This window comes from Hesperophylax consimilis, chromosome 4, assembly GCF_061612785.1.
Source record: "Hesperophylax consimilis isolate HC1 chromosome 4, BYU_Hcon_1.0, whole genome shotgun sequence".
In the NCBI taxonomy this organism is placed as follows: Eukaryota; Metazoa; Arthropoda; class Insecta; order Trichoptera; family Limnephilidae; genus Hesperophylax; species Hesperophylax consimilis.
Genome location: NC_142839.1, coordinates 15,224,926 through 15,239,349, shown reverse-complemented (window position 1 = coordinate 15,239,349; position 14,424 = coordinate 15,224,926). Strand labels below are relative to the sequence as shown.

General features: G+C 35.2%; 1 protein-coding gene across 1 annotated transcript in view; it reads right to left on the bottom strand.

Annotated features, from left to right (window-relative positions):
• Positions 1 to 552: 552 nt before the first annotated feature.
• Positions 553 to 14,424, bottom strand: part of LOC149424267 (uncharacterized) — a 38,995-nt gene continuing 25,123 nt past the window's right edge. Inside the window, exons 7-9 of the mRNA XM_089631053.1 lie at positions 3,321 to 3,482; positions 1,840 to 3,137; positions 553 to 786 (exon numbers count right to left, since the gene is read on the bottom strand). Of these exons, the coding sequence (XP_089487179.1) occupies positions 630 to 786; positions 1,840 to 3,137; positions 3,321 to 3,482 (1,617 nt within the window). The 3' untranslated portion in view covers positions 553 to 629. The remainder of the gene's footprint in view (positions 787 to 1,839; positions 3,138 to 3,320; positions 3,483 to 14,424) is intronic.

Sequence of the window (14,424 nt, the reverse complement as noted above, 5' to 3'; positions counted from 1 at the left end):
AAAATCTGTATTTCTTTAAAATAAAATTTCCTACGTATATTTAAAAATAACCTATTTTCAAGTTGGTTTAACTTTTTTTAGGTGTAATTATATAATAAAAAAATGTATAAATTAAACGAAAAAGCCAACTATGGTGATTGATTTTTGGGGTGTTATACCGTGTTGCGCTATTTCCTTATTTAGCCAACGTTTTGGACAGCATTACAGTGTAAAAATAAATCACCATAATTTGTTTACATCGCTATTATTAGTAAAAAAAATATTAACCTGTTCCAAAACCAACGTTTACAAAGTATGCTGAAAATTAAGATATAGAGGAAGAAATAAAAAAGTTTGGACAAATAAACAAATAATAAACCTACACAATAAAATTTTGCAATGAGCGGTGAATAATAAGTTATTATTTATTATGAAGAAAAAGTAATGTAAAAAATATTTTATAAAATGATTACTGCATTTGTAAAACAAAAAAATACAAATTAAAACAAAAGAATCAAGGGCAAACAAGATGCATAAATAACGAAACAAAATATATTATGAATGTCTGTTTTAATAAAAAATACATTATGAATGTCTGTTTTAATAAAAAATATATTATAAATCTCACTTTTAATTAAAAAAAACGATGTTTATTCAATCTTATACAAATCTTCCCAAAATTGCAATCTCTCCTTCAGTGGATTTTGTATCAGGGTGCATTCTTCGTTAATGTCAAGGCAGTTTGTCACATTTCCTATTGGTTCCCAGACTGTCTTTATAATATCGCTTAGGCGTGGAGTTGGATTGCTGCAACATAAAAAATAATATAAATTTGGAAAACCGAAGGAATTCTTTATGTCATCGCCACGAGTGTGTTCTTTCCTATTATTCTTTGATAGTATAATCGTTTTTTTTAAGCCCCACCTACACAAAATTCTTTCTTCCGAAATAAAATAGTGCATTACATTACATAACACACTTCATTCATTTGTTTCATTGAAGTGGTAAACAAATTTTAAACAAAACCTTTAGTTTTCCAGAATAACAAAGATGTCTTAATTAGTAACTTTATGCCAGAAAGTAATGAAAAAATTAAGATTCAATTTTTAAATACAGCAATGAACTTTCTGTAAGTAGGGCCGGATTTGAGCGAAACGGCGTCTGGTGCGAGTCATATTTAAATACAGCAATGAACTTTCTGTAAGTAGGGCCGGCCTTGAGCGAAACGGCGTCTGGTGCGAATCAAATTTAAATACAGCAATGAACTCTCTGTAAGTAGAGTGGCGTCTGGTGCGAGTCATATTTAAATACAGCAATGAACTCTCTGTAAGTAGGGCCGGCCTTGAGCGAAACGGCGTCTGGTGCGAGTCAAATTTAAATACAGCAATGAACTCTCTGTGGGTAGGGCCAGCCTTGAGAGTCAATTTGTGACGTTCTTTGTCAAAACCAGTATACGCCTAGCTATTTTATCATCTTTTGGGATGCTGTGTTGGTCTTTTATAAGGAAGGAATTTCTGAGAAGATAACAGGTATGAGGATTGGGTAGGAATCTAGGGATCAGTGAGTCCAGGAGTGACGGATATATGAACATATCCCTCCCACTGCGGCGGGTCGACAGACTCGTTGGAGAGATCAAATGGTCTCTCCAAACCAGCCTCTCCCGATCTGGCACGCCACGCACGCGCATCCTGAACACAATTGGGTGACCTATGGCATAGATGTTGGTTATCCAATAAATAGTTCCGGAGGGCGGTACTCAAACCCGCCTCCCAAATTGAATGATCATCATGAATTAGCTGTTGCAGACCTGTGTTAATTATTCAATAGTAAGTAAATGTAAAATAATTTTATATATCCTACCCGGTTTTAGCAAAGTTGGTCCACATCTCTGTCATTGTTTTAATCACATTGACATCCTTCTCATTAACTTGTACTTGTACGCCCGCCGGTGAAATCGCTTTAAACAAATATCCTAATTCATCTGCGTGAGCAGCCCCATTGTAAAACGCTCCCCATAACAATTTCATGACATTTAAGGAGCCATGGTAAGAAAATTGGTAATAGTAAGTTGATTCGGTGAATTTTGAAAGCGATTTTGCAGAAAAATCAATATCTTTCACAAAAACGAAGTCTGTCATTAGTCTGAAGAAGTTCTCGATAAGTTTTCCTTCTTCTGCAAAATAATAATCTTTAATCTTATTCGCAACAATGTTAGTTGTTTCAGTATTGAGCTTTAGTTTCAAATCTTTAGGGATGTATTCTCCAAAGTTAGGAATAATTTGTTCCAATTTCAGCGTACTAACATCCACATCTCCGAATTTTATCGCTAATAGAACTCCTTCATTGGAATTAAATCCAGTAATAGTTGGAACCTTATTCAATTTACCGGCTTTCAAAAGCTCTCTCGGCAGTTCATTAATAAAAGGCTGGCTGTTAGGGTAAACGTTCTCGACCACTGGGCTGAAAGCAATTCCATTGTCCACAAGCAATTCCGTAGCAACTGCGGAAATCTCCATTAAGACTTTCACATCTACCTCTAACAAAAACTTATACAACTCTTCCTTGTTGTCAGTTTTGAATTTCAATAACTCTGCCAGTTTAAATGCGGTTCCTACTGGGTTTGGTTGAATAGCCCACTCGTTTATGCTGGACCCTGATTGAAGAATTGCTTTTGAAAATAATCCCTTGGATAGTGATGACAGTAAGTGGAAATGAACTGATGATGCTCCCGCGCTTTCGCCGAAGATGGTGATGTTATTTGGATCTCCACCAAATTGTTTAATGTTGTCATTCACCCATTTCAAGGCCATTACTTGATCTTTTAGTCCAGCATTTCCAGGAACTTCGGGGGTGTGTAGACATAGAAATCCAAGAGGACCGAGCCTGTAGTTAATGGTGACGACAATCACATTCTTGCCAACAAGATGGTCTGGTCCATAGATTTCTTTGCTACCAGATCCGGCACTAAAACCGCCTCCATGGATCCAAAACATCACCGGTAAGTCAGTGACGCCTTCAGGAACGTAAACATTTAAGTAAAGGCAATCCTCGAACCCCTGGTATGGTTTCTTGAAGAAAATGTCAATATGGGAGCAGACATTCCCTTCAACACAGGCATCGTGAACTTCCGACGACGAGCAGCTTAGTGGCTGAGGATCCTAGAAAATCAAAAGACAAATGAGGCGATGTGATTTGAAGAAAGTAGCAGTGAAATAAAGATAATTAGAGGCCAGTTCAAAGACCCATATACTTATTCGAATGTCTGACAAGGTATCTGGGATATAATTAACAATATTAGTACGCAGTAGCGCCTCTAATTGTAGCTCTATTATTTAACTTACTTTGAATCTCAGATCTCCTACAGGTGGTTGAGCGTACGGGATGCCTGAGAAAGCATTGTATGAAAATCCAAAATCAGTTTTTAGCGTTCTTCCTATAAGTCTTTTTCCTCCAGAAAGAGTTATTTCCGGTGCCGTCATTTTAAAAACTCTTACTTTTAAACCCTGGAAAATAAAAATGATTTATGCAATTAATTACTTACAAAAATCTAATATTACACGGTGGCAAAAATAAATAATTTAGAAAGATTTCCAATATCTAATTGTTAATGTAAATAGGAAGTTATATTATCAATTATCAATGTCAGTTTTCCTTAGTTACTTTCCTAAATATGGATTATTAACAAGGTGATGTGCATTTTTTTTTAAATATAAACCGTTTGGGCCTGTGAATCTATGGCATCACCGATTGGAGTATGTTGTGAGGCTGAAGGTAGAATGGAGGGGAATGAGATCGGAAAGAGGAAGGTGGGGAACTACCTAGCTATTCTGATATGGTTACCAAACGCGGCTAAAGCCATTTCAAGCAAAATTCTGAATGATGGTCTTTCACCGGGGAGATAGTGAGTATCTTCCACTCTAGAACGTGCCGAAATATACTACATGTTATTTTAAAAGAATTTATTGCAAAACATAAATTAAAGCGATGCACTACGTCGTGTAATATTTTATATTGAGCCGCTATCAATAATAACCCTTACGTAGATGGTGATAAGGCTTAAATTCCCGCTTAACACCATCCGCCTGTTTTGATTTATGCAGGAAAAAAACATGACCAAAAACTACCTTTTATTTTATTTTGTGGATGTTTAGGCATAAATATTTAAAATCGTTTTATAGATAACTTAATTTGCCACATTATGCAATATAATTATAACCAAAAATGGGTTCGTAAGTAGGAGATTTTGAACTTTAAAGCAGTTTTCATAGGCATTATACATTATTTTTTTCTGGACTTATAAAAAGATTTATCTAAAAAGTACTCGATTATTTCAAAGGTCAAGATGTATTCTACTCGCAGTATTTAGTCAAAGTATCTGAAACATTTCTAGACGACCAAATTTTCAAACCAAAAACACATGATTTTGCATTACTACGTATGGCATCGCCTTAATTAAGTAAACTGTGTCTGCGTATGTCGGGATTTGAACCCGCGTCTTACGGATTGCTATTGGAAAGCGTTACCCCTTAAGCACGGAGACCGTATTACGTAATATTATTTACTATGCAAATAATAATATTCGTTCAATCATTGTATCGCAAAGTTTAATTATTATCACATTTGAAACTCTTTTCTTATTCCGTTTTCCTCATTACATGATATAGAGAAATCAACATCATTATTGAATTTCCAGTGTCATCGTGTCTTGATTATTTTTTTGCAGCTTATCTTATCTTTATATTAATCTTTATCGTTAAGTTGTCGTTATGCTGAAAGGGTTTCTTTGATTAAAAAAATGTTTCAATTCACTGTCCACTATACTTTTTGAAAAATACGTAAACATTTAGGGCCTTGCTAATAAACGTCCAATTAGGTAATGTGCGGTAAATGGTTTTTTATCAATAACACTAGAATTACCTTCCACACAAATTTGAATGGAAACAAGTGTTCTATTTAGCCAAATAGCCCAGCACTCCGTCTCACCTACACTCACCTGATATCGTACATCTACAATCTACATGCCATTTAATTTCGTAAACACTGTTTTGTATTGTAAATTTAAGCCTCGGTTAAACAAATATTTTAAACACGCCCACAGGCACTTGTTGTGTTATTCTTTATTTTAATGTAAGGCGGTTAGTGTTAAAGTTCCTTACAGGATAATATATAATTTAATATCAAAACTTGTGATGGGAATGACGTTGCAAAGCGAAAAAAATATTGACTTTACATTTCACAGCAAAACTACGTATTGAGAGACACCAATCAATTTTATATTTTATATAAAATACATATTATCAAGCTATCTAGCCACTTAACACTGGAAAAGGGCGTAATCACTTGACCAAATATCAGAACAATTCTATTATTACAAATCAAAAAATAAATTACACGAAACCAAAATTGTACAAACAATATCAAACATTTCAAGACCTTTCATCTTGCCAACGTCAATAATTCTTAGGTTAAATAAATATAACTATCACAATACTGTGCACCTCGTACCTTTAATAATTTGTTCTAAAAACCGTCAAATTAATAAATAATTGACGTGAACGCACAGAATTGTAGACGATAGCGACACTTGACGACACCGAGGTCCGAGTAATACTATAGCAATGTTATTATTTCCCGGATGTATTTATGGCAATCACATACCTTATCAGGAATAAACTTAGGACAGGGCAGAACGATATTATAATTATGTTAAAAAAATTTTAAAATATTTAATATTTTTTACAAAAGATAAGTAGATTTGATTGCGATGAGAATCGATTTCGGAATCTCCCGTGTGCCAAACGGGTGTTCTTACCAATTTTTCCACTCAACCCTCTTTCAATATTATGTTTTCGGGAATGGTTGAGACTCTTCTCCAGTCTCGAATAAATCCTAGCTTTTGAGTTCCTCGACGGCCTTGTGGTAGAGTTTCTTGGTTCCAAACCCAGACGTCGCGAGTTCGAAACCATGTGGGTCAAATTAAAACTATTTGAGATGGATATTATGCCCCCGCGTACCCAATTTCTACCGATTTATAATCAGTTTATCGTTAAATCTTTTACTTTATAAGTTCCAAAAAAAATACATGTAATTTCTTAAGATACATAATATCTATAAGCGGCCGCTACACTACTCGCCCCGACGAAGTCCTCGACGAAGTTAGCCGAAGTTCGAAGTGCGTGCCCACACACTCGTGCAACTTCGCGAGTAACTCAGTCCAACCAGTCAGTGATTGGTTTATTTATGCGGTGACGCTTCGAGTCCTTTGACTCGGGCGCATTTACCGACAACAATCGGAAGTCGGGCGAAGCGAAGCGAAGTTGCCCGAAGCGAAGCGAAGTTCGTGCCCACACTATCGTATTCGGTCAACTTCGATCAACTTCGCGAGTAGTGTAGCTGGGCTAATACATTTGCTATGCCGAAACGTTAATTAAATAGAGCTCCGAAAATTATTTAAAACAAGTTTTGTTCTGTTATTTAATACGTTATAGGCATGCAAAAAAAATCACAGTTTATCTTTAAATTCAACTAAAGCATTTGTAGAGACATTTTGTATTTCAAACTAGTCGTGTTTTATTAAATATGTTCATAATTTTCGCTTTATCTTGTTTTAATATTAGCGAGCTCCCTCTATCATTCGTATTTATATATCTCCCTTTCAAAACATCTTACTACGGTACCTTACTTTATCTATACTAATTGTATTAAAATGATACTTACCTAAAGTACGCTATTTTGCACCTCGTTTGTATCGGAATACCACCAACCCAAATCGAAACTTTGCTTGAAACGTCCATTACTCAGCTTAGTGGATAAGTGGATATACCAGGTTCTTCTCATCCTTTTTCTTCCCCACATTCCTTCCCTTCTCACTGCCTCAAGCCTTATAGCATTCTTTAAATTGAGGATTTCACAGTCCTACTGATCGGGCAGTTGCAATTCTTGTGCAGTATAAACATTATTTTTTTAATGGCCTCCTGGTGTTTAATCTCAATCCGGTACTTGCTGTAGGTACTTTGGCGCCCAGGCAATTTAAACAACTTTCTCGTAGGTACATGTCGTTATGATGTGATGTATACGAGTAGTTTGCTCTGCCCATTGCAGCATAGTAGGGTCACACAACTCGCCCATCTCACGTCCAACATATTTTTACAAATAGAAAGTATCTTCATATCAGTAAATAATGTAATCTCTTTTAGACAATAGCTAATTATATACACGGTGTCCGGAAATTCGTAGTACAAGCGGGGTAAATCTAGATCGCATAGAAAACTTCTTTTTTTTCGACCCAAGCATTTATTTAGTTTTAATTTTTTTTTCCATTTTTCAAGTGTTCAAAAAACTTTTGGTGTCGGGACTACGCTTCGACACATTTTAAAAGACATAATTCTGTGTCAGGCCACGAATTACGGGAAAGGAACGAAGTAAACCATAGACATATGAATATTAGTAGACCTGCCCTAAGTGATTAAAAGCGTATTATCCCCACTCCCCATACCGGTTCCATTGGAGCCGGCTGTGCTCGCGTATGGCCTCAAGTGAAATTTGAAAACGTGACGTCATCATTCTTGTGCGAACTATGGTCGAGGCATCATCGGTTCATTTTACGAAATAACACGGCAAAATGTTGACTTGTACTATGAAAACTTGTAAAAATAGATGTGAAAAAGAGAATAAACCCAATTGTCGTATTATATTCCATATATAAGCATTATTTTACTTTATTTTAAGCATATTCACATCGTATAATATGAATCAGTTGTTACTATCACATCGAGAAACGTCTGGACGCGAAACACAAAGCTGGTTGGTTGCTGGGAAGTAAATTATGAACATTTATAAAAGTGTCTTAACTAAATACTTAAATGAAATATTCGACTCTGAAAATAGAACCGAATTTTTTTGCCGAATTTGGACTTCGCAAATTAGTTCATAACGTGGCGAGTAATTTGCGCTCCCATGTAAAAATGTCTATTCATTCAAAAGCAGATTTTACTTTTAAGAAGTAAATGGTGATATTATAATGCGAGATGCCTATTTACTGTCAGATTGATTTATTGACGAATCACAGTCAGCTTCACTCCCTTCGTTCTTCAACAGTTGATTTTACCCCTCGCCATTATCTTCTCGTCTATTAATTCCTATGTCTGTGAAGTAAACTCAATTTCGCGCCATTTGCAGTTACTACGTTCATTTCCCATAAGCCGTGGTTCAGCTCGGCAGTTCGGCTCAAGTGTTAATACACACCCTTATAGCTGATACGAACCACATAGCGACTTTCTTGTACTACGAATTACCTGACACCGTGTATAATCAGTCATTCAATCGCGATGAAGTTTCTGTGATACAAATTAATTATGTTCACTTTTAGAGCATAAAAAACTGTCAAATTTGTAGTAGGCACCTAAAAATGTTGCCTGTACCATCACTAATAGTGCTTAAAAGAGAGTATTTCCCGTTTTCGCTGTGTTATTCAAACTCGATCCATCCGACTATCGGGATGCCAATCGGGCTTTCGACAGTCTCACACAGAAGAAGTTGGAAGGTCCTTGCTTGAAAAGTCAAAATATTTTTATTTACCAGAAGAAATTTTGAAAATTTCATTTTATACGTTAATACCCAGACTTGAATGCTGTTTTTTTTCATGGTGGGTTTTTTTTTGCTCTCTGAAGATTTTAACAAAAATTTGAAATTTTTAACAAAAAGTCTTCAGTTTTCTCAAAAAAAATTTAGATAAGTTAAAATTTGATCGAAAAAATCTCTATAGGTTATGAGAGTTTGAATGCTTTTATAAAACATTATTATTCCTAAGACGATATTTATTCGAACCTCTGGAATAGTATTCTTAAAAACATGTTAACGCTCAAAATTCACAAACGGATCCCGTGTATACCTGAAACGAACGTGCGTACGCAATGAATGTACGCAACGAATCGGCTCGCCGAGCATGACCTCATTAGCGGTCGATGAGCATGACGTCATTCACTTGGACAAGGTGAATTTCAACGTATCTAGAATTCTTAAAAATATTTCGAAATTTCCCAAGATTGACATGAGAATTTAGACTAAAAACTAAAATTTTAACATTTCCCTAGACTGTTAACATATATATTTTTCAATTTTTTAAATTTTTGTACAACAGAACATTCATTCCAGTTACAGTACAATTTTACATACAGTATAATTTTACATCATATCAGCATTTAGCTATGTGACTCTTCAATTATTGTTTTAGGTCATTTAGAGAACAGTCACTTACATCCAAATTCTTTGCTAGTTCGTTCAACAGCACCACTCCCCTCGTCATGCTATGCTTTGCCAGGACGTTGGTTTTGCCTTTTGGTACTCTGAATAAATCATGATATCGACTTCGGCTGTAGTGGTCTGGTACATATAAATCATAGCATCCCAAGAGGAATGGGCTATCGATAAAATTGTTCCAAATTTTGAAAGACATAATAGCTAGACTTGCTTTCCGCCTAGATTCCATACTCACAGAATTAGTTTTCTCAAGTAAGTCGATATGGTGCATGTTCCTAGGATAGGTTCAATGCGTCCGCATATAGACATACCTGAGGAATTTCTTCTGGATTTGCTCTATCATATCAATGTGCTTCTGGTGGTACGGTGCCCAAACATCGCTCGCATACTCCAGCTTGCTTCTCAGTATGCCATCGAACAATGCTATAATATGAGATGCTCGCCGCGTCCTGATATCCGCGTGTGTGTTGCCGTCGGCGAATTGGTGAGAATCAGATCTGTGTGTGAATTCTGCGCATAATACATAGGTACTTATCAGATGAGGTGTCACTTCACCATACAAGTTTTAAATGACACATAAGTCCAAATGCCAAATTGTTCATGTGATTATCATGCTGTAAGTTAGTCAGTGATTTAGTGTAGCATTTATTTTATGACTCTTCGTAATATTCATGTGAAAGCTAAAACAAATAATAGGAAAAATACTTTAACACTTTACCCACTACCTTTTGCTCGTTCATCGTAATATTTCTTAGAAATATCTGATACCAAATGAATGTCATGATTCTTAACGAGCTTGCTACGAGTATTTCACTAATTATTATTATAATTATCATGGTTTTTGCAAGTAATGTTTGTAGTAACTTAATAAGATTACGTAGGTACATGAAGTATTCCGTGTAGACTTCAGTGTGCGGGCTTTGTATGGCGATGTTTTGGGCGAAAATCACAAATTCTAACGTTAATAATTAATTTCATTATGAAATTTTGTTATTAAAAAACATTAAAAAATACCTTTATTTTAATTTAATTTATTTATTGTTCTTTAAAGTTTTTTTCCCGTTAAACTAAAATTAAGCAGTTTGTCAACAGGATTAAATATGTATACATAGGTGACCGGATAAATCATCAAAATGATAATTCATCACATCTTTAAAAAGTTATATAAAGTCATGGAAAGTTATGAAACAAAAACTTTATTAACTGGGTTAATTAGGTTAGGTTAGGTTAGGTTTTAATTTTTTTTCATCGTTTTTAATGACTTTATATCACTTTTAAAAAGTGTGTTGAATTGTCACTGGGTTGAGTTATCATGGAACCGTATACATAATATTATTACTAATTATATATACTGAATATTGTTGCTACTTATAAGATATTCACATTGTTACTATTAGCACAAATAGTCTAAAATAACACTAAATCTAAATGCTAATAATAACAACTATTGATTGATAGTGATGAGTCATGTTTTCAGCACATATCTTAATCTATCTAGGAATACAATTTTTTTTATGTTACTTGGTAACATGTTGAACATTTTGGGCACGTTACAGTCTATGGTTTGCTGTCCGTATTTATTGTTAAATTTTGGAACAAGTATTCCTTTATTCTCTGTGAATCTAGTGTTGTGTTCGTGTTCCAATTCATTATTAAAAAATGCACTAACCACATACAGAATGCACTAACCACAAAATGTTCAGCCCACGGTTGAGGTCACGCACCCTCACGCTTCTTACCGCTCGGATTGGGATCGTTTTGGCGGTCTAAAAAATATTCTAACTTTAATAATCAATTTAACCATGTAAACGAAATTTTAAAAAATAACAGTATTTAAGTTTGATTGTGGATTTTCATAAAAATAAATTTAAAAAAATGGAGTCAAATTCCCTATTGTAGAAAATTCTTTGTTCATTTTTGAATACGGTGTTTAGAAATGTCAGTTTCCGTGATTTAAGGACTATTATCATTTCAGTATTTACTTAGAATATTGGTAATATCATCAAATATCATTGAAGTGATATGACCGATTATTAAAAGGAGAACCTGTATCAAAAAGGATTTTTGTATTAATAAAGTCAAAATAAAGCAAAAAAAAACCAAAGAGTTATAATTTGAGACCTAAATTTTCCATATATCGCAACAATAATAAAGGTTTGTCCTTTTTACGGCTTCCGTGGTTGAGTGAAGATACGATCCTTGGATACGAATCCGTAGGTCGCGGGTTCAAATCTCGGCGTGCGCAAGTAAATTTTATTTTATTAATTTGTGTTATTTCACAACTATAACGGGAATTTTAATGGTGAACACAATTAGTCTTTATTTTGGAAATAATCAATTTGCAAGTATGACACTTATTTATAGCAGTTCAACAGTAATACAGTGTAATAAACAACCCCTTTATGGGTTTACTGAGGAAACAGCTCACATCTGTAAGTTCCACCTAAAGAACGTAATATGTCCATTTAACCCTTTGTTTTACAAAAAGAGTATTCTCTCTCCGTGGGTTAGCTGATATCGGACTAACCAATAGCACCCCTCGCTCTAATTAATAAGAGACGAAACGACGCAAGAATGAGATGGTATTTGGTCGAAGAACTAATCATAATAGCTAAATAGTTTGTTACACAACAACTTATTAATTAAAAACAATATTTAACATAATTTTCGGAAGGTTGTGGAGTGTTCAACCTCCAAAAAACCTCCACACAGCATCCCAAAAGATGACATAGGCCTTCAGGGAAATTATTTTCCTCGGACCTCATGTATGGGGATCCAGTGTTATTCTTTATTCTATGGTCCTTACGGATAGAGTTCAGTTTCATGTCAGACAACGTTATGTACAAAAAAACATACAAATAATTCGAATGGGATTAATGTCAAAACAAGAATATCGACAAATAGTCCAGTCAGTGGGGAGTTTTACCTTGCAAAAGGTTAGGTAGTAGCGATTTTGATATATGTTGTTAAGATTGGGACTCTAAAGAAAAAAAAAAGTTTTCGACCTTGAGAGGGTCGAGCTCGATCCGCCATCTTGGATTGAAGGTGCCAAAATTTGTTTTTTTTTAAATAATTGTGAAGTGGTCGTTTTTACAACCAAATTGTTGAAGGCAAACTTAAAGACAACTAAATTACCTACATTTTTTGTAGAAAGTTTTTTTTTGTAAGTCTAATAGGTAATGAGTTACAGTGGCGGAAATGTGAATATTTTTCAAAAAAGTGATGAAATTCCCAACTTTGTAATTTTTGCGGGTTATTCATTACATAATTATAATAATTTTGTTAACTCATTTCCACACCACCATGAGGTAGAGAACATTGCGCATTTTTTTTTTATTGTGGTATCCCCAGTAGGTCAACTCCACAGATATACCAGCGTTATGCTACAGTAAATTATGTTACATTACTGTGAATTATGTTACTATAAATTATGTTACTTAATAACAGTCTTCGTCATCAATGTCATCATCTAACTCATTGCCTGTGATATTTGGGCTTCCATTGACAAAATCTCTTCTTCTTCGTCCTCGACATCGATGTGAACCTCTGGCGAATTTCGGCATGTTTGACCATTACAGCACCCACATACAATAGAACACTTCAATCCAGCTTTCCTGCAGCCACATGCAACGCCGCATCCTTTTTTACAATTGCATGAAATAAATTTTAATAAAGTCTCGGGTGCTGGTTTCTTTGTCATTCTTACTGGAACAAGCCCGTTGATGTCACGTTTCCCGGCCCAGTTTTCTGGATTTTTTTGGATTCCATACCATTTTTGGACTTTATGGTACGTTCTAAATGCATGGTACCGTGTAGCGTCGTTCGTTAGTGGCAAAGAGGCAAGATTGAATTTGCTTTTTGTTGTCGACTTTGCGAAACGTTTGTAGAGGACTTTTTCCAAGGTTTCCTTATCCATGTCACCCCCGTATAAAGCAACAAGAAAGCGTGTTCCTGCAACTGCTATGTCTTCTGGTGTTGCATCATGTTGTTTGAAGATTCTTATCATGGCATTGAGTCTTGTGTCGTTTTGCACAAGCGAACAAAATTTATTTTTTCCTTGGTTGAAGAAGGACGATGTTGTATCGCAGCCGCTAAAGGCATGAAGAAACAGAATATTCTCAGCCGCCTCTTTGTATTTCACACTATTCGCGGAATACAATCTTTCAAAAGTTTTGCCTCTACCGGGTTTGCGAAGATATATACTATTTTGTTGTGGTGCTAATGCTGTCATGCTGTCAGCAGAACTAGGAGATCAACGTCTTCGCCAATAATGAAAACAGCGTCATATGATGAACACAAGGAAATCGCAGTATTGACAATCAACTCATCAGCATCTTCTTCAGCCTGCTTAACTGTAAAATCATCCTGTATAAATTGCTTTGTAAGCATCGAAATCAGACGGACTTTGTTATTTTCATTGGCTAAAAATCGTTCTTGTGAAACTTGAACTGGCATTATTTCATCGAAAAGAACATCTGCAGACATGTGCTTCTTCGATCGGCGAAGTCTTTCTGCGGTTTTCGTATTTTTTTCACCATCATCAAGCGGATATCCATCGAAAACAATGACTGCATATGATCCATAGTGATTTCTTACATAGTGAACGTACTTCTCGCAAATTGACCCAAAATAATCATTCCGATTCCATACAACTTTATGTAAAAGATATCCTCCATCTACAACATTAATTTTGCTACCTTCAAGTTGCACGCCTTCTGGAAGTTGTTCGAAAACACCATAAAATGATGATTTCGTACCTTTGCGCACGAGCACACTGAGTGACCGAGCATCCAGGCAACGTCCTGTAACCACCCCGACTCAATCAGTGTTGCCAAGTCAGCTGTAGACTAGGATCCCACTATAACAAATCAACGTCATCGAGCACACGGATGATGCTATATAAGTATATTGTAACGTAGAAATACGTTAAAATGATATTGTGTAATATGTTCGTACAAAATGTATCAAGAAAACTGGAGTTTTACAATTTTTTGTCAAAATTTTCTTCTTTCAACCGCTGTAACTCGTTACCTATTAGACTTACAAAAAAAAACTTTCTACAAAAAATGTAGGTAATTTAGTTGTCTTTAAGTTTGTTTTAAACAATTTGGTTGTAAAAACGACGACTTCACAATTATTTTGAAAAAAACAAATTTTGGCACCTTCAATCCAAGATGGCGGATCGAG